This window comes from Rhopilema esculentum, chromosome 13 (genome assembly GCF_057945365.1).
Source record: "Rhopilema esculentum isolate cy_ngs chromosome 13, ASM5794536v1, whole genome shotgun sequence".
NCBI classification, from domain to species: Eukaryota; Metazoa; Cnidaria; class Scyphozoa; order Rhizostomeae; family Rhizostomatidae; genus Rhopilema; species Rhopilema esculentum.
In genome coordinates, this window is record NC_142827.1 from 4999860 (window position 1) to 5025350 (window position 25491).

General features: G+C 37.2%; 2 protein-coding genes across 3 annotated transcripts in view; both read right to left on the bottom strand.

Annotated features, from left to right (window-relative positions):
* Nucleotides 1-387: 387 nt before the first annotated feature.
* On the bottom strand, nucleotides 388-3368 carry LOC135692010 (guanine nucleotide-binding protein G(i) subunit alpha-1). The gene has a single exon (XM_089112006.1). It carries the CDS (start codon nucleotides 3126-3128, stop codon nucleotides 1935-1937), a length of 1194 nt encoding a protein of 397 aa, XP_088968132.1. The 5' UTR covers nucleotides 3129-3368; the 3' UTR covers nucleotides 388-1934.
* Nucleotides 3369-4251: 883 nt separating this feature from the next.
* The window catches only part of LOC135691830 (uncharacterized), a 42224-nt gene continuing 20984 nt past the window's right edge, over nucleotides 4252-25491 (bottom strand). The window contains exons 17-31 of one of the 2 annotated variants that reach the window (XM_065209806.2): nucleotides 24764-25022; nucleotides 23873-24062; nucleotides 22808-23025; nucleotides 22279-22544; nucleotides 21550-21760; nucleotides 20985-21134; nucleotides 19882-20142; nucleotides 18982-19182; nucleotides 18403-18579; nucleotides 17006-17143; nucleotides 14577-14682; nucleotides 14018-14289; nucleotides 12110-12189; nucleotides 8824-10623; nucleotides 4252-4921 (exon numbers count right to left, since the gene is read on the bottom strand). In XM_065209806.2, the coding sequence (XP_065065878.2) occupies nucleotides 10611-10623; nucleotides 12110-12189; nucleotides 14018-14289; nucleotides 14577-14682; nucleotides 17006-17143; nucleotides 18403-18579; nucleotides 18982-19182; nucleotides 19882-20142; nucleotides 20985-21134; nucleotides 21550-21760; nucleotides 22279-22544; nucleotides 22808-23025; nucleotides 23873-24062; nucleotides 24764-25022 (2542 nt within the window). In that variant the 3' untranslated portion in view covers nucleotides 4252-4921; nucleotides 8824-10610. Of the gene's footprint in view, nucleotides 4922-8823; nucleotides 10624-10992; nucleotides 12190-14017; nucleotides 14290-14576; nucleotides 14683-17005; nucleotides 17144-18402; nucleotides 18580-18981; nucleotides 19183-19881; nucleotides 20143-20984; nucleotides 21135-21549; nucleotides 21761-22278; nucleotides 22545-22807; nucleotides 23026-23872; nucleotides 24063-24763; nucleotides 25023-25491 lie in introns of those variants that run through there. The other variant, XM_065209807.2, reaches the window with a different exon arrangement.

The window sequence follows — 25491 nt, forward strand, 5'->3', positions numbered from 1 at the left end:
TCTCCCAAAAATCGCCAATTTGGAGTGGTAAAGTACCTTAATTGCACGATTAATAAGCTGACAAAATCTCCTTTTTTTGCTAAAGTGAGAGAAAATTTTCAAAACGCTGTTAATTTCTACTACTCTCTCATCTGAGGCTGGGCATCAGTGACGGCTCAAGCCCGGGACAAGTGGAAGGGGGGGGGGGAGGGCGAAAGGGAGTAGAGGACCACGCCCGTTTTAGGCCACGCCCTTATTTCCCAGTGAAAAGCACTTTCTCCCCTAGGAAACACCCCTTGTCTCCCAAGAAATGTCATTTAATTTGCCATTGGCAATGAACGCTATTGCCTAAAACTTAATTTGGAATTAGAAGTTTTAATTGTGTAAAAATCAAGAAAAGTCCTGTAATAAAGTGCTACAAAGTAAAAACTTTAAAAAGCTACACATTCATGTAATCTAATACAACGATCTGTTCAAGTAACAAATAGTTCAAGAAAGTTTTTGAGGGGGTGCCAAATTCTAATAATTAGACCAAGTTTGGATATCAAGTTCTGCCTAGATGTGACGTCTTCGCGTAACAGAAGAAGCATGCATTCCATTAGCAGGTGTCTTTGTTTTGTAGCAAATGCCTGGAGAAGCTAGGCCTACAAAAAATCTACACAACTTTCTCTCTCGATAAAATATACTAAAAACAGACTTTTTCGTTAGAGGTTACGATATCATTTGAATTTCTAATATGCTTAAAGTGTGGATCTAATATGAACATTCGGGGGCATTTGATAGCAGCGATTTGTATACAATTATCAAATATGTGATATAATGAACACAAGTTCATGATACAACATGAGACGAGAGCATACACAAAATCCTACGATATTTTCTATACGATATTTTTAATACATTTATTGATGTCAGTAACATATTATTGATTGTAAGTTCTTAATTGCGAGTTCCAGTAGCATATTTACTAGCATAAAAGTTTGACGGAAAACTGAGCGTTTATATTTGAAAAGGGCGCTTCCCACTTAAAAGGGTATGGCCCCGGAGATAATTTCGAAGTCTCCGGTGCCTAAGCCTGACCCTGCTCTTCGCGGGAGCCTGTAATTTGAACTGGGAAATCCTGAGGGTATAAGCAATACAAAGAAAGTTTTTGGGGGAATAGTCACGTTAAACAAGGAATATATCTGAAATGCTGTTGCTTCACTGTGGACGCTGGATTTCATAACAGACTGAACCAACCAGATATTGCACTGCCGAGGTTCGTAGCTTGGGACATTTTCTGTCCAAAGATCTATTATGCAAAACTATCCAAAGGTCTCTTATTCATAAAGACCACTTAAGCAAAAATTTTTTTCATTAATGGATTTATGTAGGAAATCAAATATGAAAACTTCTTGGCGGGTGGTTATTTACTCACTACGTTGAGTAAAAGAGAAATTGCAGACATATACCTGCCTTATGTTACCATATGTAGAAACACATACTAACGATGCAATAAAAGCAAAGTAAACTGTTACATAATAAATGAAATGCCCTCAGCATTGAATAATGGTTCAACTTAGCGGCCATCTTGCTAGCGCATCTTTATTATAATAGTTAAACACATGCCATAAGTGATGAGATTATATATCAAATTTTAAATACATATACACAATTATTGGCATATTCAAGTGCCTTCAGTGTTATCAATACCCCAAGAGAACTCTGCTTAACGAAAAGTAGAGCAGCTTCTCATATTGGTTAAGTTGTAATCATCTGCTGCTACACTTTTGCTGCTTTAATCGCGACTAAACAAGGCTTGTTCGTTTTTCAAGTTATTTCCAATTATCATGTCTTTAAGTCCAATAGAATGCCATTCCAGTCTAACACAGAAAATAAATTTGTCATTTGAATAGAAAATGTATCCAAACGTCTTCAACAATAACCAGTAAAACTAAATCTTAACAGCAAAGTGGTTAGAACTGAGAAGATTGTTCGTTACTCGATTGTCTTTTCAAAAGAATATCTACCGAAACTTCGAGGAGCAACTTCACGTGTTCGGTGTCGAAAGCACATGTGACGTAGGTGTAGACTGGTCTTTTCGTGCCTCTGTTCAGAGACAAAAACTTCTGCTTCAGGAAATAGAGGGTATCATCATAACTCTTCGTATCCCCTTTGTAATCAGGGAAATAGTCGGTGATTGGGGATCGCTTAATCTTCTCTGCAAATATATCATTCTTGTTCAGAAAAAGGATGACTGGGGTTTTGGTCAACCACGGTGAGTTAACTATCGAATCAAACAGTTCTAGACTCTCGTACATAGCGTTCTTATTTGGATCCTCTTCTACGTAAAGGTTGTAATCGGCAAGAGAAGCACAAAAGAATATGACACCAACTTTGTTGAAATACTGAATCCACTTTTTTCGCTCGTCCCGCATACCACCAACGTCTATAACGAGAAATCGGTTATGATTGTAAACGAATTTGATTTCTGTGCTTCCAGTTGTAACACGTCGGGCATGTAGCATATCTTGGTCATTTGGTACAAACTCTGCCTGAGAAATTCGTTGTAAGTTATTCAAAAAATAGCCACCCATGTCCACAAGCTGAAGATAATGTCTCGCGTAATTGAAGTATTCCTTAACGCGGTCATCAGCCCATAATCTCCGTGCAAGACGTAAAATATCACGCATTTCTTTCCCCTCTACCATGTTTATTTTGAAAAACTTAGTAAGCTGTAAAAACCTTGACACGGTCTGCTTCAGTCTTGGATTGTCGAAGTCAATACCATCCATGTACATTGCTCTCAAAAGACACGAGAGTGTCTCACCCAGGTTGCTAACGATCAAAGGTACTGTGCTTAACCGTTCGCTCTTTGAAATGTCCTTTACATATATAAGCCGAACTTGCTTCAAGAACGAGCTTTTTCCACTGTTCGACGGCCCGAGAATAAGAATTTGTACAACTTGGTTCACGTTGTTGGCATCTTCGGCATTACTTACAGATGCTTCTGACACAGTGGCCTCTTTCGTCTGCACGCTCATCCCACAACCCATCCTTTGAAATTGATAAAGTATATGCCAAGAAAGATGCACACAGTCTTGTTTTAGAACACTGAGTTTTGTACCACAAATGATGACTCCATGATCAAAAGCAACATCGGTAATCATAAATGTAACCCATAAAGACGTATTTAAAAACACTCTGATGACATTCTCATCCAAGCATCAATACATTTTACGCCAAGCTGTCTTCCAATTTGGGACTTTTCAATGACTCTGTAAGTTCTTAACTCTCGAAAGCAACATACAAAATAGATGGGCCCTTCGTGAAACACGCACTTGTCTCTTGCAGACAACGAAATAGCTTCATTACAGTCGCACTGTACTCATGTATCCGTTTGCAGCTGCGTATAGTTGCGATGGCAAAAATATTTACAAGCGTATCGATGGGATATTGTTAAGTAAAACTATTGTACTCTCGGCTAATATGTTTCTATCCTTGGTTGCAAGTAGAGTGATGCGTTTCTGTTTACTTGCTGCCAAGTGCCCTTTCTTCAGCAGCTTAGAATAATCTTCTATAGATTCTATTTCGGGATACCATGACAGCTTTGCAAAAAAACCCTTTTCAAAGTAAAAAGACCCGGCCAGATTTACTAATATTCTCAGCCAATTAGTAGAAAGGGGCGACTAAATAGAAAACTTCATGGTAGCAAGCAAACACACAGGAAGAGCTGAAGGTATGATAGGGAAAGAATTTCAATCAACCCACTAGCAATTAAACGTCATGAATACTGATTTCACGGAAATTAGCGAGAACATCCCCAAAATTGCTTACTTTTCTGTCTAGTGAAGTGCATTGCTATTTCTGCTACTCGATGACGTCACGTCTTTGTTCTATGATATCTAGGACCCTGAAGTAACACGTAGGTTTGCCATAGTAACACATAGGTAGGATCCTAAATGTCTAATGACCGACGTAGCCAATCTTCATTTAACCAAAGAGCCCAGACCTACCCGTTTGGTACATAGATTTCTATTTGCAAACAGAGTGGGTTGGTACCACTACAAATAACATATAGAAATGTGCCTTATATATATGGGTCAAAAAGGTCTTCATCAAAAGAATGAATTTGTAGTAAAGAACACATGCTGGCATAGGCCAAACGCATCCTCAAACTTTGCATCATAATGAAAAGTGACAGAACCGATGGAGGAAAGAGCATTCTACTGAATACAATCAGAATCACTACCAACACAAGTCATGAATCAGTTTGATATGCAGAATAAACATACATCAAATTTCCATTCGGGTCAACTAAGAATAAACAACTTAAATTCTAAGCAAAGAAACAGTCATTTATGAAAATATGATTGTGGGATGGCAGCTTTTTACTCCACAACAAACAGCCACTTTAAAAGTTTAGGAAAATATTTTAGGAACTATTTAATAGCAAGAAAACAGTGTGCTTTCACTATTTCACTATTAGCTGTCTGCTCTAGCTAGACAGACTTCAAGCATTTTAATAAACTGCAAGTTTCAATGCTTCAATATTGTAACATAGTATACCAAACTTATAAAAGTTAATATAATTTACTTTCATAAGTATTTGTTAAGTATGTTTTTTATATAAAACTGCTTTTGAAACTAGTATGAGTAGAAATTTTTACAACAAGGAGCACAGTTTCTTGAACTGTGATTACCTATTTTATCAAACTTAATATAACTACCTACAGTTAGAACAAAAACGAAAAATTTTCCATTCATGTTAAAATAAAGAAACCTGCTTGAATAGTAGACAAATGCACCAAAAGCTCACATCAGCTATTTTTGATCAGTTTTGAATGAAGAGCTTAAACCCAAACCAGTTGAACAGCAGGAAGAAAAATGTCACAGGTATAAGAGTGAATGCCAAAAGCCCAAAATAGCATGGTGAATGACCAAGGCAGCTGCTTGGAAAGTCCTATAAGTAGACATATATGGTTAAAGGCGTGTTTGACCAAAGTCTTATCATATGCTTTAAATTGGCTTGTTTTTCTTAAGTAAAACAAACAATTATCAGAAAGGAAAGTGAACATTAAAAACGATTTACTAAAAGGCAAAGCAACTGACATTAGACTTCTATTGCAGAGCTATAATTTCTAAACTCCAATGTGAAAGAGATAAGGGTTGACTGATGTTTGGATAAAGTTTGAAACTTTGAGTTGCAACTTGGAGTTATCCTTTTCTATACACCAAAGCGTGTAACGCTCAGACTAAATGACATCAGACACTTTATAACAGGCTGGTAAAACAGTTATTTTCATTATATATATATCATTACAAAAAAATTCAATCAAGAAAATTGCAGTAGGGCTAGTCTTGTAAAAATCAATGAAATTTCAAAATGTGTTTAAACCACTGAAATTTAATCCTGATGATAATTTTCTGAAGACAGCTTTCATAAAACATTAAACAACTCCAATTTAATGAACTTTGTATTGCCACCTAGCATCCAAAGGTAGTTTTAGGACACTGAGAAGCACTGCTTATCAAGCAGTGTCCTGGTCCTTCCTCTTGAGGTGACTGCACCTTGTGACTCCTACCCTTCAAGTTACAAAGAGCTGGCAACTCTCCTTACTCTGGATAAAAGTTTGGTCATGCCAGGGGCTCAAACCAAAGACGCCTGGTTCTGTAGTCAGTGACTCTAACCACAGAGCCATCCTCGCACATGAAATCAGTCTATTGCAAGAAAAAACTAGGTCAAGATAAAGTTGCTACATTTTTGGCAGTGATCTTGTTTATTTTCTCTTTCTCTGCTAAGCTCAGTTTTTGCCATTTCAAGTTGATTTAAGTTGAAATACCCAGAAGGCATTGTGCTGACTACACTGTGATTAAAAAAGGGAAATGAGCTTGAGAGTCAACATGAATCAGTTCAGGTGTTATTACAGATAATCCAGACTGGAAAGTTGCTGGACAAGGACCTCTACATCAAGGGTGCAATGAATCTGGAGGATATAAACTACGAAGTACAGCAAGCAGTTCTCCCTGTCTTGTACTTTGACAACCAAGATCTTAATGAATACAATTTGTTATTAGCTAAAATGTTCCTTTTTCAGCAAAGGCAATGTGAAAAGTTTCCATAAATATACTAGATTGCGTGCGGTACAATAAAATGCTCAATGTAAGTTTGATAAATGTAAGTTAATTGTACCAAGGATTTTTTTAAAATTAATAACGTCTTTCAAGCATAGCCTGTTATCAAGTAAAATATTTTGAAAAGTTTTCAGTTAGAAAATATCTAGAAAATTTGTCAGTGAAACTTCAACACTCATTTTTGTGCTTACTTTTGTTCTTATTCTTGATTGCCCCTACTGAAATGCCAAGAAAAATTATCAATTATTAACATAGGTTACCATATTCAAGAGAGGAGATATATTGCGAGTATACGAGAGGTGGGCAGAAAAGTAGGTCTCAAGCATTTAGAAAAAAACTTATTATTCAACATAAACTGCTGTTACATAAACTGAACTAGGATTGCAGAGTATGGCAGTCTCCAACAAGATCTCAGGTGTGGATAAGCAAAATATCAAGTGGGCACTTTCTTAGAAGTGTGCACTTCAGCGGGCCTTGCCCGGAAAGTATGCCCACGTAAAGTGCACCCAAAAAAAGTCTTGGAGAGTGATTTATAGAGCCCCTCAAGACGTAAAAACAATATTACCATGGAGCAAAATAAATTTTTGACATTTGTTGAATAAACTTGATCAAGCATAAACAATCTTCCAAACAGACCACAATATTATGATTTGCATAAGATTACCCCATTGAGAAAAAATTCAGCAAATTCAACGTTGGGTTTTTGATACCATTTTCAATCTAATAACTCTCTAATAACCACCAAGGACACAGGCCATCAAGTGTATTCTCCGGCAGATTTATGTGATTTTTGAGCAAGCGTTTATCTTCTGTTGAAGTATTATTTTCAGTTTCTTTCTTAATAACTTAAAATGGCCTGTGCAAATCAGCGATCACATTTCCACCCAAATTATCGCATTGCTTTTCAGTTTTCATTTGCTTTCATGAGTGGTAGATGTTCTAGCTGTGCTGCTGTAGAATGAATACCATAACACGGGAAACAAAGTTAAATGTTTGACTTAAAGCCATGCGTTTTGATGAAGCACTATGTGAAGCTGAACATAACAGAAGTGATACTGGCAGTTGATACCGACAGTGATAAAACCTCATCAAGCAATGGCAACTTACATATCTAGAAAAATCTGAACGATTTTGAGACATTGTTATATTATATTTTTATATTGACATTAACATAGTGTTTCTTGGATGTTTTGTTTCGTTATTTCATATTATGGTGCTTTTTGATATCACCGTTGCATTTCTTATTTATAATTTAAACATTCTTCCAAAGCTCTCGATTAGGGGTGTACCGGATCAGGATTTTCAGAATCCGGCCGGAACCGGATTTACCGGATTTCTTCGTGGAATATCCGGCCGGATTCTACCGGATAATCTGACCATTTATAGAATTTTCAGTAATAAAAAGTTTTGAGCCACTTTGCAAAAAAATGTATAGCGAGAAGATCAAAGAGACCTATTCAGGGTTGCCAGATTGAATTTACAAACGAAGGCTAGACTGGTGAGCAATGTAAGCCAAAATGCTCATAAAAAGACCAAATCAAAAACTTTCTCAAGAATCCATCGAGCAGGCACTGGTTATATTTCTACGCTTGTGCCTGTTAGATAATTTCTTAACTTAGATAAGAATCTTACTTTTTTTCAAAACCCTTTGCTAATATCAAGATAATATTTAGGTTAGGTGATAAAATTTGAAATTTGGTTAACACTTTTTAGTTAACTACTAATTATTCTATGAATGTAGTAATTACTCATTAATTTTGGACGTCTGCTGGAAAGGGCAACAAGGTCAAATTTAAGTAGTAAGCAAAAAACAATTTTTTCAGGCAATCTAAATCTAGAAACCAAAAATGAAAAATTTGGCCTAAAAAGCCGATCTGGCAACCCTGGACCAAATTTGTGAATTATATCATCCAGTCTTCCTGTTTCGTGATGACGAGCATTGTTTTCAAGGCGCTTGTTTTATCGTCGATATCGTTTAGTTCTGGAAAATCCATTTTTAATCACTGTATGAAGGGAGTCTGACTTAGTTTTCCAAATTTTCTTAGTTATGATTAAAGTTCTGGAAAATCCGGCAACTGGCCGGATTTCGGAAACAAATCCGGCCGGAACCGGATTTTCAAAAAATCAGCGATCCGGCGCCGGATTATCCGGCCTACCGGATATCCGGTACATCCCTACTCTCGATATAAACCTCTTTATCTTCCAAAGCTCTCAAGGAAGTTTTATTTAGAGGTGCAAAATAAAGTACCTAGAGTTCCTAAGGGGCTCTTTTATAGAGCACCTCCATTTTGCTTAGAGCAAGGCCTGACTTCAGTTGTGCACATTAGTGTGCAAAACTGTGCTAGAACCCAAGGATAATCAATTAAGAAGCGAAAATGAACTAAGATGAGTAATGTACATGATTGATAGTTATTAGTTATTATTTTGCCATTCGAACTTGAGGAAACTTAATTCTTCATTTGCCCTAAGCAATGGGACACACCCATGTCACGCCCAGGTTTCGAAATGCCACACATTTTATCAGGTGTACAGGAAAATATATCGGGTATGCACTTGCTAAACTCTGCAGTCTGGAACCAAACTGTTCTTAAAGCGTATTGATTGGGATTCTGCAGCACTAAACGACAAATAATCTGTTTAACATGCTAACCCATATTTCAAGTTCAATACGACATCATTGTTAGATTTTCTTTGCAAGTTTCCACAGCATATCTTGAAAAGCAAACTTACCGGTTCATAAACTGCATCATATCCAATTGCAGCGAGGGACGTTGATATGTAAAAGATAATAACACTTATGTACAAACTTGGTTCCATGTATATCAACATAGATTTTTTTGCTGAAGATACATGATTTGATGATATGTGTGATTTTCTATTCGCGACTCTCGTGTTGATGTTGCTGTTGTTGCTGATGATGTGTGTTGTTGATGTTGCTGTATGGCTTTTTCTGTTGATCAAAGATGGCCATACAACAGCCAACATGAAAATCACTGGACTTTGCTACGCACCTCATAACAACACTAAGCGCAAAACCCTCGAAAAACGTATTATTTTTAATCTTGGTACTCTTATCCCTAATTGTCTTAATAAACAATTTTCCTTTCTTTCCTAATCCAGCCAGTGGTGGCGCCAGGGGAGGGCTAGGGGGGCTACAGCCCCTCCGTCGGAAGCATCTAGCCCATCCCCCCCATCGGAGGAAATTTTAGGTTTTTGTCGGAGCAAATTTGACAAAATAACGTACGAAAACTGCTTATTTTAGTCATTTTAGCCCCCTGTCGGAAGCTCCAGCCCCTCTGTCGGAAGATTTCTGGCGCCACCCCTGAATCCAGCCATTATTAATTTTCACCTTATTTTATCTATACGCTTTCCACCTCCTCACATATTTCCATCTCGTCTTAGGTTCTACGTAGTATTTCTACTACGTTCCATATAGCTAATCTTTAGATTATCTACTGTTCTTTTCTCTTCTTAACCGTTTCTTCTTCTATTATTTATTTACCTGATGAAGAGTTAAACTCGAAACGCTGTACCAAAGACTCATTTCTTGTACAAAGTCGTTATTTTATTTTATCAAATTTTGTTCATTTTTCTGTTGATATTCTCTTCCAACTCTTCCAACTCTAAAAAGTTTAATTTCCAGCGCAGATCGCAAGCCTGAAGCATGCTTAATACTTTATTACTTACAAAATGTTTAATTTGGTCCAATTTCATCGATTCCTAGATCAAACTCCAACGAGGTGTGCCGCGGAGTACCCATATACTTTTTCGATTAAAAATATGGGACAGGGTATCAAAATTAAAGAAAACTGTTTAGGACAGGGTATTTTGAAGCAGAAGATAGACATTCTTCAATTATCTGCTCCCACAAAGCACAAACAACGTGCGTTAGGCACATTGTAGATTCTCTTTCCGCTCAGGTTTATTTTGGCATGAAAGTGCCATATTTATGCATATTCTTTAAGGGATACGATATGCTATTGGCATGTTTTTATGGGATAGGGCCAGGGTGCCAAAAAGCTGTCCCATAGAGATTAGGGTTTCTGCACACCCCGTCACTGTCCTGATCAAACTCCCGGGATCAAGCCATCTCTATTCTATATTCTCTTCTCTGCATTCAGTTGTTTCCCTCAAATAAACAAATGTGCTCTCTTTCCCTCATTATTTGTATGTGGCTCTTGTTAGGGTCTTCGTAAAGCCCAGCACACACGGCAGACTTTCGTCTTTAAAAGACGAAGATTTTTGTCTTTAGCATTCCAGAGACAAAAATCTGCCGTATGCGCTTGTCAAGGACAAAGATTTTGTCTTTTAAAGACAGTCTTCGAAGTTAAACATGTTTAAATTTCGAAGACGGTTTTTGAAGGACAAATAAAACCGTGTGCGGATCAAAAAGACAAAAATCTTTCGAAGAAAGATTGAGTGGCCAATAAGCGACTAAGTTTAGATCACATGAAGATGTCCTCTTGGAACTTCCCGCCAAACCAATTTCCTGTTTGTGCTTCAAAGACGAAAATCTGTCATGTGTGGAATCTGTGAAAACAAAAATCTTCGTCTTTCAAAGACAAGGCTCCATGATCAACAAGAAAAAACTGAAAGAAAAAACTTTTGTAACAAGAATATTGACCTTGTCAACTTGGCTTAATTTCGTACGAAAACATTTTTCTCTATTCTAAAAATTAATTTCAAATATTTTGTGTACATTTACGTTTGGCATTTTTCAAATCGTGACATAAATTTCAAACTTTTGCTACAACTTAATTTGTAGTAAAATGTTATAAAATATTTCATGGTGAACCATCGTGCGCTGAGACATCATATGTGATTTGTACGATATATTTTATCAGAGATCAGAGATAAAAAATTACAGGTACGTAGATTTATCAGAAACGTAACATAAAAGAAATAATAACAAAGTCATTTTCAAATAGAGATATTGATAGTAAACATTTCTGTAAATTTTTATAGTGAATTTACGAGTCAACAATATATACAATTTACATAAACACAACTGTACACTTCGATTGAGGTAAACTCGCGAAAAACTCTGATGGCAATAAACTTCAAAAATTAAACAAGTAAAGGGTGCAGATTAATAACGAAAATTTTCAACGAAACTATAGCTTCAACATGTGTCCATTTTCTAGTTTTCTCCTATATCGATACTTTTGTGCTTTCCAAAGTTCTTTATGTTAGCATTTTACTGTTTATAAGACACAGAGAAAGCTGACGAAATTTGAGAATTCAAAGGGACGTAAACCGACCGATATTTTTGGGAGGTGTAAGGTACAAAATTTTCGACTGACAATACGCCAATTGCTATTTTGTATTAAAATTGTGCTATGATTATACTAAGCCTTTACTTTAAGAGCCTTATCTTTATACGGTTCGGTCATTTCCTTTCTGCATTGAGAAAATACTTATCTCTGACGTAAATAAACATTGGAATTGGGACTTGCCCCCACACCCCCGGAATCTACGTACCTGCTGATTCAAACCAAATACGAGGGCCACCAGTTATAACTTTGGGTCTCTCGGGCTGTCTATGGCAAGTCTACTCTAAATAAGATATCATACTCTTTATTTTGAGGTTGATGAAGGTCAAGTATCAAGCAGCTACAGGAAAATCGCTTACGTTATAATTTGTCTGAGGAGTGCCCAACAAAAGAAGACTAGGTCAGTAACAACAAATTATTACAGCTGATGGAACAATAGGCCAACTGAGAACGCAATGGATAAAAAATTCTACAGTATCTAAAATCCACTTCCTGTACTGAAAATGTATGACTTTAGGCTCGTTGCAAATGCAGCCATGCATTAGGCTGCGGCATGCACAGAAACTGCACTTGGAGAATACCCTTTTTAACTTTCACGCGGAGAAGACAAAGTTCTACGCTGGTAGATACTAGCAAACTCCTCTTTTTTAAAAAGATGGTCCCATTATTCTATGCACAGTCTTATTCCTTGCGATGTTTGTTGAGTAGAACATAGACACTTTTGCAACAAACTTCTAACTTACGTCACACCACTGAGTTTGGAGTCTCGCTTCTTTTGAATCTCATTCAAAAATCGTCTTTCTTCTTCAAAGAAATCTTCATCCTGCAAAAAAGGTATAACAACTCATCTGCAGAATGCCGAATAGCTGTTTCAAGTAAAGTGCTGAACTTTTTCGCAGCTAGATTGTTGAATTTCAAGGATAAAAATTCACACATCAGACAGTAAAGCTGCATTATTTGTAGAGCGAAAGCTCTAATCAACAAAGGTAGGATCCTGGTTCAGCACGATACTATCACAATGTAACATTCAGATTGTGCCAAAGACTATAATGATGATCAGTTATTTGGCGGTACAGAACTTGAAAATTGCTTTGAAAAAAGCGAATATTTTACAACATATTGGCCAAAAGCTTTTTCGTCTGACACTTCTCAGAGCATAAAACATCAGAATAAGTTTTAGAATCCATTTACATAAAAATGAAACAGCACCATTGTGAAGACAGAAGGGGTTTGCTTTCACCTTTACGTACTCCATAGTAAAATTTTTCAATAGGCGAACGGCAGTTGTTGAGCGGCCTTCATGTACTCGTGTTGTTGATTGACCTATTTTGAATACAAACTGGGTCTCAGTCTGTATATTTCTAAACTTTTAGCTTTCGATATATTTTTTGAGGTTTCATCTTCTGAAGAATGTCGTATGTTTCAAATGCTTGCTTTTTTACTTAACAATATTTGGTTTCAAGTCAGGACAATGAAAACAAAACTCTGTCACGAGATTTAAGAGTATATCCTAATTTCAAAAAAATTAGCATAGCCTCTGAATAGAGCAGTTGGTTGTTGAATATCTTAAATCACATATAAATTATGACGATATAGAAATCCTTTGATAAACACTTAAAAGACACTAATTTTTTCTATCATTTTCATGTGTCATTATCCCTTTGAATAGCCTCTCACAATTTTTTTTAGATCTTTGAGGCCATCTCGCGAAAAGGATATCGCAGGGTAATATTTGTGACAAAGCTATAGTGCACTTTTCCTTTCACCTGTTGCTGGAATACCTTATGTTTTTAATAAATTTACAAAATTTGAATCTTTACCAGTGTTACCGAAAAGCTTTTCTGAGACCTTTTAACACAAGTGCCTGAATGCCAATGAATGCCAGGTAATGGAAAAGTGAACATTCTGGCTAGCTCATCCTGTTGGAGTTCCTTCTTTTTAGCAACACTAACAAAGAATGTTTCTGGAATTTCTTAACACTGTTAATCCTCAAAATTGGTACTTTTTACAAGGGGACTAAATCAAGGGGGCCTTTTCGAGGGGGGGTCTTTTCGAGGGGGCGTTATAGAATCATCAGCAAGTTGCCATATAAATAGCTCGTTTCGTAGATCTTTAACGATTTTCAAGTTTATTTCATTTTCACTTTTACTTCACAACTCTTTCTAAGATGTCATTCCAAAGCATGAAAAGATATTCTATTCCAAAATATTGATATTTTTATTATCTTTGACAGTCTCTTTGTCAAAATTTTAATTAGTCGCTGAATCTGTAATAATTTAGTGATTGAAACGGTGTATGTCTCTGTCTCATCTCGATTCAGCTTCACTGGGGCTTATCAAAACGCAAAAATTAGTATGCTACGATGGAGGCTTATCGAGAATGTGGCTTATTCGAGGGGAGGGGATTATACAAGGGGAGGGGCTTACACAAAGGGAGGGGGCTAACTCTAGGATTTAAGGTAGCCCTTTTAGATTCATATCTACATTCGTTTTATCTTACAAATCCAAACATGTTGTTATCAAAATCCTCAGACAAAACGAGTTAGATCTCTAAAGCTCTACCCGATTGGTATCCTTGCTTCAAAACTTTGAACGAAGGATTGGAGAATACCCGTAATTATCTGATAAACGATCCCCCAGACAAAAACTCACTTGCTCTTTGTCCGCTGACCATTTGCGGACTGTACGGTTGAAATTCAAACTGCCAACTAATATGTCCGGGGGTGGTGGCAAAGTCGATCCGACTTGAGCCCGAGTTTCTGGCTGACTCTCATTGATTGACGTGATAGTGGTAACACTTGATGAACTCAAACTAGCGGGTGGACTGGAAGGCCTCGTAAACTGTTGCTCTAGTTGCAGAGGAGGCTGTTGCTGTTGTGGCTGCTGCGATGTAGCTTTTTGGGAGAAGTTTGGTGATTGTAACACTAGGAACACAGAGAGATAACTGTCAACAATCTAGTGCGAAAAAGTTGAATCCGAGGTCAAAAACTAGTGCAAAGAAATGTGAAGTGTGTTTCAAAACATGACCATAAATTGAACTGGTTCATTGAGGATAGATGTTAGCTAGACAATCTCCAATCCAAGTAACATGAAAATAGCGACGGAATAAGATAAATTTGGGATTTTTGTTGATACCATCATGTAGAACCAAATATTGCATTCATTCATATTTAACATCATTAAACATTATCAAAAATTCTTCGATACATACGTTGAAGAAACTGGGGCGCACCCACTGCCCGCTGGCAAAGGGCGCAGCGGAGACTTCCCTTTGCAACCTGCAATTGTGTCTGTTCAATCTTAAGCAGTGCTTGATTCTGTTAAAAAAATCGCAATTAGAGCAATACGTGAGAGACAACAGCCAACAAAAATCCGAAAGCAGAAGGTCTACTACTGCTGTCATGTCAGCTGACGCCAGAGGCAGTCTGGTATCAAAATCGCAGGACGGCTAGCAAACTCAAAGAGCCTGGTTTAGGGCGTGGCAGAAAACTGAACCACACCCACAAAAATGTAGCCTTAAAATACGGTTAATTCAATAAACATTGACAAAAAGCAACGTGCAAAACAACAACAGTATATCGATTTTTATTCGTAAAATCGGACCCAATTGAATTCATACATTTCCTCTCGTGTAAACAGGATTTAAAATCTCATGTAGAGTTAAGAATCAAGATCAAAATTCATGAAAGCTCTATGAGTTTCAACTCTTTTCGAAGAAGTGCAGATAAACAGTAAATTGGTCAATGACTTGCTTGTAATCAAAAGCTTTCTCTTCACTTGAAATTATAAACAGCTAAAGCAATTGGTTGACTGATAATGGAGAGCAGCCTTTTCTTAAGAATATTAAGCTGGCTGCAGCTTAGTGTCATCACACATTTATACGCAATGGAAAAGGGAAGGGTATGCAGCTATGTGCATGTTGCATTCACTCGTTTATTATAAGAACCAGTAAATTTAGGTTGAGGCTGACTTTTCTCAATTTTTGCAAAAATCTGGATTGTTCTTAATTTGTTCTTGAATTATTATGGTGTAAGCAGTGCGATTGCTAGCTTTTTCGTTCTAGGGAAGTGTTTGGCATTATTTGCTAACAAAGTGAGTGAGACAACCTTCATTTAACGACAAGATTGAACATTCACCGAAAAGCACCCACACATGGCTAAAAAGTCTCATTTTTGGAATAAAATGTTATTCAAACTTGCATGTTACAGTTGACTTTTGACCAACATTGATGCTCGTGTTCTTATAAAACTGTTTAAAAAAAGAGCGTAGGTACATAGTTTTGAATGCGCAGGGTATGCACCGTTGGCAAGCTTCTACCCTTTTAATACAGGGTGTCAATGACTTTGGAGTCCTTTGCGAATCCCCATCTTGAAAGTCACAGTTTTCTTCTCCGTATGCTTCTTCTCTCAGAGCGTGTTCCTTGAAATCATCTTCGTTTTTCTGGATCTCCATTTGCATTAATTGTTGTTTTTTTTATTTGAACGATATGCTGCTGGTAACAAGTTACAAATGCCAGCAGTTCTTTTCTTGAGCATTTCCAAGCTGACATTCGCTAAACGACAAATCTTGAAAAGAAAGCTCTTATTGCTCTCCTGCTTCATCTTTGTGTCAACACATCTTCCTAGCATTGCTAAATCCAGATACAAATCTAAATTTTTCGAGAACCTTCTGTCAATGTCCTCCCATCTGAGTTTGAGGCTGTTATTAGATGGAAATGATGACTACTTAACTTGTCTTTTCTTACTTTCTGTTTTGAATCTTACATTATCTTCACATATTGGAACCCCACTCCCCAATAAGTGCAACCTAAGCCTTATATCCTGTTTCACAGTGGACTAAGTGAGAATAAATACTATGGGCAGCCGTCGCCACCCCTCTCCCAAAATGAAATTCGTTCCTACAACACTGTCTCTGATATTTTCTGCTTCATATTATCATAATATGGATTAAAAAGTGACTTATATCAATTCATAACTAAACCATGGATGTTTTTTAATCAAGCAATTTTTGTCAGTTCTAGGTCAGATACCCTGGGTACCTGAGTCACATAAATTCGAGAGCGGAAATAGAAGACAAATGTATGCTCCTCCGCTTTTCCGCTTCTCTGCTTGGCATGCTTGACTGTTTACGCGCTCGAAATTTTGTTGCTCTGGTACCCAGGGTACAGGCCAGATTAAGCACATGCTGAAATAACGGAAACCACGGTTTGGGTGGTTTGAAGTGCTTGTATTGGGACTTTAATCGCAAAGTAATCAGTCTAGGGCATCTAGTCTTCAACATTTAGTTAAAAATTTCTCCAACGCGGGAAAGGCCCGTAAAATCTTATCACAAAGGGCCCGGGTGCCGATGGCCACTTTGCCACCAGGGCTAAACCACCCCTGGTTGACGGCATCAGTTTGACGACGGTTGACAAAACGAAAAGCAATGCTGTAAACCAAAATTGAGCATAACTCTCTTATAGGGAAGCAGAAAATGATTGGTGATCCCTGTGAAATCTTTGAAATGTAGGAAGTGACGAGAAGGATAAAGGAAACCAAAAGAGAGATGTGACGAAGTGAATGACTAAAAAACAGGTTGAGCAGCATTTTGTAACCAAACTAACAAAAGATCACATAATGAAACAGATCATCATTTTCTCACCTCTTTTAAGGCATTTTCCTGCTGTTCTATTCGGTTGCTTCTTGTTTCCAGCAAACTGGAAGCATCGGCTATTTCAAGCCTTAAAATATGACACTGCTCCAAGGCCTCAAGCCCCTCCTGTTGCAACTTCACTGCATCCTGTGGAATAAAAGGATTCTGAAAAAACTTTCCATGTTTTGATTAATTGTAAATTCTTTAGTAGTTGGATCTAACAAAAATTTTAGGCACGATAAGGCACGATAAGGCACGATAAGGCACGATAAGGCACGATAAGGCACGATAAGGGACGATAAGGGACGATCGGGTACGAGTAGCCAAAATCAGGCATGACCAGACAAGATCTGGCACGATTTGTGCAAGAAGCCTTAGAAAACGTGCTTCAATTATACACCCAAACGAAGCCTTGATTTCAAACCAACAGAGCCTTTGGTCTATGGCCGCAGAAAAGGGTGAAAAATTTCCATGTCAAAGCTAAAAAATTAACACGATGTCAAGAAGATTACGCCCTGAACATTCCTGTGAAAAAAAGGCATGAAAGCTGTATGACTTATTAATGAGCTTCGTGAACGAAAAGTGAGGAAAAAGAAGTTTAAAAAGAGGTAAAAGCAGGTAATGTATTGTTAACCTGAAATTAACTCTTGCATTACAATTTGCATTGGTAATTAGTCTAATCGACCTTTTGCTAGCAATTTATTGCACATCAAACATCTCTGGATTGGAACTGACAAACAACAGTTGTTCCAAGTACAGACGTAGCTGAGCTACAAAATAATAGAATGGATTTGGCACTGTTTTTTACGATATCTTTATTCATAATGTTGACAGCAGAAATATTATATCACAAGTTTGCTAAAGGAATGGTGGACAACAAGAATAATGGCCGAACATCAATCCAAAGCCTTAAAGTTGGATCGCAAAAAAAGAGTAAAGCGAATCGTGCAAACAGAGTTCATCGCCTTAAAATACATTAGACAAAGCTCATATCAGCAGGTACTGGAGTCTAGAATCTTTTGATGCTTTGTAGGGAAATGAAAATTTGAAAATGCTTGTACAAAAAGGTAGAGACCAAGGGATTTGGCAACAACATTACTTGGTGGAGGATGCATACTGTTGAAAAAGCACAGTTGACGGAGTTCACATTTTAGCAAGATGTTGTTCACGCCAATCAGCCGACTTTAATAGAAAGCACAATCACTATTGATGTTTGGAGAACAATTAAAAACTGGAACTCAAAAACAGAACTGAAAACTTCAAAAAAATTGTGAGAAAAATTTGAGTGAAAAAAAGGTATCTTGGATATAAATCCTGTGTTCCTTTCCTAGGGAAAAATCTTATTTAACAGTAAATCTTGCATCTTAACAAAAGAGAGAAGAACAGGCATCCAGATAAGATCTTACCTTTGACATTATCTCGACTTCTTTCGATTTTTTTTGAATTGCTTTCGCAAACTCTTCCAGTTTTTGTTTCTCTTCATTGATTGTTTTAAACGACAGCTCAAGGGCATTTCTCTCTCTTTCAAGGCGCTCTTCCTCTTTAAGTATCTTAGATTCCCGGTCTTTCAAAACTGCATGCTCCTGCAATAAGAAATACAACATTGATGCTTACGAATGATATAAGACAGTATTGTTGTGCTGGAAGCTTTGACTTCATGAAAAAGCAGAATAATATTGCTCGGAGAGCTGTGATGACGATAAATTTCGAAGGGTGAAGGCCGGGATCGAACACGGAAGGTGGAGGGTGAAGCATGGAGTGCTGTGGACGGAATATTGAGGTTTGAGTGTGGCATATGGTGGAATAATAAAAGAGAATGCCTGAACAATCGTACCTGCTTCCAGTAGGGAAGTTCGTTTTGAAAATTGACATAAAACGAAACTATTTTACCATGCACAAAGCTATAAATACTTAATGCTTGATATTCTACCTTCCAAAATACAAGAATATCTTTAATGAAGACAGATTAAGGAAGTCGCACTCACTCTTTCAAGATTTTCTTTGCTATACTTCTCTTGAAGGGCTTCAAGTTGGGATTTTTCAGCCGCCAGTTTCCTTCTCTCTTCATGGCATTCGGACAAAATCTTTCGCTGTTCATTCATCAATTCGTCACGCGATTTCTCAATCATTTGCCGCTCTATTGCCAGTTGCTGCATTGTGTATTTTCGCTCTTCTTCAACTGCAGCCTTTGAATAAGATACCTTGTTAGCCAAACAGTCCGAAAGGATCAAATAGGGCGAAATATAGAGTGAATCTGTAAAATTAATTCCACGTTTGAGAGGGAAATGAACAAACGATCTGTGCACCCTTTTAGGTTAAGTGACAAATGTCTTTGTTTACCATAACACTTTTCTAGTGCTGATAGAATTTGGTCTGGTAAAAGATGCAAATGGTTTGCTAAAATTTAGAAGATATTGATTGCAAATCATAAAGGACCTAAATGTGCCATTTGAGAAACAAAAAAAGCTTTGTGATAAAGGTAGCTTAAAATTTGGCCACCACCATTTGGCATACAGTTTTTTACTTTGATGCTATAGCATCATGCTCTTTGCCTTGGCTTTCCATTTCCGCCACTCCGATTAAAATCCTTTCTCAAGGCCTTCAAAAGCATTCTGGCAGAGCCAATCCAAAGTATGCAAAAGAGGATTTGAATTCTTTCACCCCTTGCACTTGATGTATAGAACAGGACAGTTCTAAGTTGCTACTATGAGTTTCACCTGTTCTATACACCAAGCGTATACATCTATGCCAACGCCACATCGATAATTTTATGACAGACCGGTAAACAGTAATGTTCTTTAACCCCATGGGAGTTAAATCACATTGATGCATGAAATGTATTTTTCATACAATACTAGCCTTCCTAATATTCTTCACTCCATTACCTGCAGTGACACGACTCTATTCTCGTTTTGCGTCAGCTTCCATTTGTCCTGGTCAAACTGTCTTCCCTGTTCTCTCAGCTGCATCTCAAGTTTCGCTACCAGGCTCTGCAACCGTGCTCGCTCTTCTGCGTTCTCGGTCTCTTGTCTATGCAGCCTCTCTTGCATGGTCTTTAGATATTCATCTTTCATCCTCAAAGACGTTTCACGTTCATAAAGGTTGTCTTTGTGAGAGACACCCATTCGTTTTTGCAACTGTTCCATCTAAATGACAAGAATAAAGATGACTTAATCACGTCATTTCATTCAGCAATGAACTTCAAATCCGGAAAAAGCCTTTAATCATAAATTATCTGAGGTCTAAACGAACATCTTCTCAGTTACATTTACTGTTTATTTTATTGACAGTATGCGCCTCAGTAAAGATTTATTGCTTACTATTTTCGGGTAGCTTCCAAACTTAACTGCCAATCGAAGATTAAAATATTCCAACTTGTTTTGTACTTTACAGTTCCATGGTGTGGCAAAATAACTTCCAGTCCTCTTTTTTCGAAACCAATGTTGAAAATTTGATTAAGCCTTTTCCAATATCGGGAAATGGTTCTCATAAAAATAGGTTGAAATAAATCATACAAAAGAAAGCTGGGACTGGCTGCTACGATATTAGAACGTAAAGTCGGTGTTCCTGATTCTACTGGTAACATTTAATTAGATGTTTTGTGTAAGTGCTGATTTTGGAATTGAAAGAATTCGCTAGCCTTAATCACATAAAATAATGTAAAAAATCAATGCATGTGGGGAGCTCCTATGCGCTAGCACGTGACCAATCTAGAACTTTGGTAGTTAACCTGATTGGTCGATATAGCTTGTCAATCAAAAACAGTTCCCCCTTTGTAGAATGATTGTGAAACTAGCTCCCAAGAGCGGGAAAACCTTTGAAAGTCCAAAAAACCTAGCGGAGACAAAAATCAGTCTTCATAAATTTTGTGAAGAATTTCAAAAACTTTTAAAGCAGATCAAAGGGGAATAAATGTTTCCATTAAAAATTGAAAGATCGTAAACAAATTCACATTTGAAGCTGCAGTAACGAAGAGGGTTTTTCTCACCTCGCTAGTGGAATTATGGACCTGTTGAATCAAAGATTGGAGAGACTTGGTTTGTGAGAACATGCTAGTGGCTGCTGCAATTTCTTGTTCTTTCAAATGATGTAACCGCTGCAACTGTTCTTCGTAGTCTTGTCTCAGTTCTTCCATTGCCTGTTAAAAAATAAAGTTGATCACTTTTCTGCTTAAAGTAAATGAATCAAGATAGAACATCTCAATTTGAGACTGTAAAAATGCCTTTCAACATTTCAGTTCTGAGGGGCTATATCAAAAGAAACTCTATCAAAAAAAGGGATTTTGCTTTGCTGCTAACAAGTGGGAAGACCTACAATAAGCTTTTGGTAACGCAAACAGTGAAGGTAGCACAGAAAGGCGAAAACGTTGCATACTTTTCGAACCCCACTGCTCGGTGTAGAAAAGGAGCGATGAACTTAAGTAAGCAAAAACCTATATCTAGTTGCGGATCGAAGGTAACGTGACACGAAGAACGACGTGATTGATTGGTTTATTGCTTTCAAACTCAAAATACTGTACAACCGTAAACAGGGAACGTAGTGTGAAAATTCACCTTTTTGTGCAACGCCTTTATCCGTTCAATATCAAGCTCTTTGTTCTTTTCTATCGTTGTTATTCTTTCTTTATTTGCTGAAATCAGTTCAGTTTTCTCATTTTCCATGATTTTAATCCTCTCGTTTGACTGCTTAGTATAAAAAGCATTTTCATCTTTGATTTGCGATTCTCTGTTTTTGTACGTATCTTCGATCATCTGCAGGCGAGATCTGAAAGATATATGAAAATATAATTTCGCTAAGGAAATTTTTTGCGTATTCAATTAATAAGTTCTCACATTTTCTTCGTCAGTGCAATTTTGACTAGGTTACATCTAAAATAAATACTGCCCTAGAGTTAAAGGACTCAACTAAATCCTTCTACTTAACTGCAATCTTTCAACATTATACGATGGAAAATGATGGCAAAGTACAAAGTTATGAAGCTTAACACAACAGGGCCAAATCCTAAAGAGAACTGAAGCTCTAGATAACACATCTTGTCAAAATCTGACATTTAGGTTCCCTATTGAGATCGACGAACATAAAACTACGAATAATGAAATTGCAAGGCTCCTCCCTTCACAGTCATTCCTCTCTCAACCTGCCCTTACAGCGAAGTTCAAGTTTTAATAAGTCTAGTTCACCTTAAACATTCATCACATTATCCAGTTTAAGTAATTTTTTCTGATGTAATTTTTTATCTAAAGAAAGGCCTGTAGAAGTAAAAGAATAATTGCAGAGCATACTTGTACGAATTTTCGCTCGCCCTTCTTTCTTCTTCATGCCGCTTTCTAGACAGTTCTTGAGAGCTTATTAGCACTTCCTTTTCGTTCTTCAGCTTTCGAATCTCGTTTTCAAGATCTTCGATTTTCTTCGATGCTTCAATGTCACGTTTTATCTTCCCATCTTCAATCGTGCTGATTTTCGACTGCAAATCTCGCAATTCTGACTCTAAAGATCTACGGTCTTGTTCCATTTGTGAGTTGGCAATTTGGTATTGCTCGAGTGTTTGCTAAAACCGTCAATAAAGCTTTAATTTTACAAATATCTTATTCGAGAATAAAACATTCATTCATAATGAGAAAAAAAGATTTAAAAAGAACTTTTTCATTGGGCAAACGTACTAAAATGAGAAAAAAAATTTCAATTTGGTTATTTCAATTTGACTGTAAAGAGTGTAAATGATATTGCTTTTGGTGGGATGGTGCACCAACCTGCTTGTTTAGAGGTTCTACTAAAGCAGTTATATACCTAAGTGATATGTATTATGCCCACCTGGTGCAGTTTCTTTTCTGCATTGAGCTTCTCCATCTGTAGTGATAACAGTTTTCTATCATTCGAGGGAGAAATGATCGTTTGATGGAAACCACTAGAATTAATACCGACTGGATTGACAGCAAATGATCTGATGCCATCTGCTGATACCATTTGTGCCAAAACAGCATCCTGTAGACCGACCTGGGGGGCACCTGTTGTTCCATATGAAAGGAAACCTGCAAAAATATAATTCTAATTTTGAATAAGCACAAATGCTCACCATAGATTTAATACAAAATTAAAATACCCCAAAGTATCAACATGACTGTTTCAAGCCGTAAAACTCCTAGTCACAAAGTAGATCACGGTGTCTGAATGCTGTTTCTTTATGAGTTTAAGTTCTTGTAAGTGTCCCCTTGCTGACCCGAACCAAGTTACATGTCTTTCAAACAGGTTGAGCATTAGCATAAATGTATGAGCTCTTCGGGAGAGAAACTTTAGCACATATCTTTCCCTTATTACATCAATACAAACATCAATAATGAAGAACTATTTTGAGACTCACTCGTGGATACGGATAGCCTACCCTTTATTGATATAATCTGTGTACTCAATGTGGGCAAAGGCTATTTAGGCTGTCGTTTACCTATATGTTTAGTCCTACGATGACCTTTGGTGTTTCTGTTCTTACATACAGGTCTACCAAAAGCTTTTCTGGGGCTTGGGGCAAAAATTGAGATGGGGCACACGATGGCGTCATTAAAACTGTTATTCTTATTGCTGTTGCTATTGCTAGGAGCTTTGTTATAATATTTGGGGCCCCTTTCTGCTCGGGATCTGGGGCAATTTGCCATTAGGGAAGAGCCCTTAAACTTCTGATATTTTTTAAGGTATCTTAAAAAAGATTTCAAAATGAATAATGATACAACAACAAAATTTTGAAGGATGCAAAGAACTTTTCCACATTATACCAGATCGAAAAAACATTTTTTGATACATTTTTACAAAAAACCTTTTTTTTCCTAATGTTGAAAAAAAGGAAAACCTTCTTGGCAAGGTTAGTTTAAAAGACTGAAAACAAACCATTATCCATTTGTGCAGCTAATTGTTGATTTGAGGTTGCTAGTGACCGGCTCATTCCCTGGTTCGGCTGTTCAATCTGCGAATATGGCGTCCTATTATGAGTAATTTCCGACTGTTGGGGAGGAGCAGAATATTCGATCTGTTGATTAGCTTGTTGTTGCGTTGTATGTTGCTCATACGAAGGAGGTTGCTGAAACAGAGATGGATTTGGAAAACTTAAGGAAAACGATTCAAAGAAGCATCACGATGACATTGCCTCAGGTGTAAATGACCGGCTGCCGGTTCTAGAGGCAAATATTCTGTCGGTAAGAAGTAGATATAGAACTAGAGCTCGCACCTAATTCACCGCATGTGATCAGTCAAGGCAGATTATTGAAGCTAAAATGTCTTATTTATGGCTGCGAACAACATATATCATCAAAAGTATTTGTAACTTCAACACACTTGATCGTGTGCATATGAACTAAATTCGGTATGACAAAATGAGTAGACATTTGTTCAATTATTAGGTTTTCCTTGCATTGCTCATTTAAAGCGTGAATGAATTCACTTTCAAAGACATGTGAAATAAAGTTTAAAATGTATCACAATAATTTTTTCTGCCCCTATTTTCATTGCTGTAACTGATTTCAGAGCCCTTCTTTCCTTCTGATGTAATTTACCTTTTCTATATTCCGCCCCTTAAAATCTACTACCATGCATTCATGCACCTGGCGTTTCATACTTTCACATGCAATTTGTACTCTCTAAGTGCATCGGCTCCGGCTCTTACTGGACAAAAAAACTGATCTTGTCTCATTTTTTGGAATAATATCACCTAGCACATACTTGGCCCTTTTTCAAGTACCTCCATTAAAACCCTCAAATAGTCAAGAAAAATTTGATACACACGTTGTTCAATGAATTGAATTTGTCCTTGTTGCTTTCAATGAGAACAGCTTGGGCCGAAGTCTTCTTAGAATCTAAAGGTGTAGAATGGGAAGTTGGTTCTTTTATGCTTTCTTCTATAGAGATGTTTGAAGCCTTTTCCTTCGTTCCAGCTGCTAAACTAGAGGCCTCTTCTCTAGCAGTATTTTGTTCACTTTGCCTTCTGCTGAAGTTTGCCCTTCTTTGCCGTCCAGAACGGCCTGGAGTCTCCCAAGGGAAAAGTCTGAAAGGTCGGATAAATTAATTGATTAAATTAATACAATGAACATAAATTAATCAAATTAATGAATTAATGAGCAAGAAGTAGAAAAAATTCACAAAACCCCTCAAGGTTACAAACAGAAAATTGTGTTTTCGATTCAAACTGTATTCTGAACGCTGTTCTTGCAAACTAGAGCTGGCCAGCATGGACATCGATTTCCATATTGGTTTTTTTCTAAACTTTGAAACGCAGAAACATTCACCAAAATTTTACTTTATCAAAAGCGGTGAGTTGTCAAAATTTTTTTTGATATTGGCGAATAGACTTTCAGATTCAGGGCTAGCACCTCTTAACTGAACTAGGGCTAGCACCATCCACGAACTGTGTATAGCTTAAAATTACAACTTAAAGGAGCTCTAAACTTTGAAGAGGGAAGTGAGAAAATTGACAAGAGGAGGATTTGCCACTGACAAATACCTGAGAAACGTGG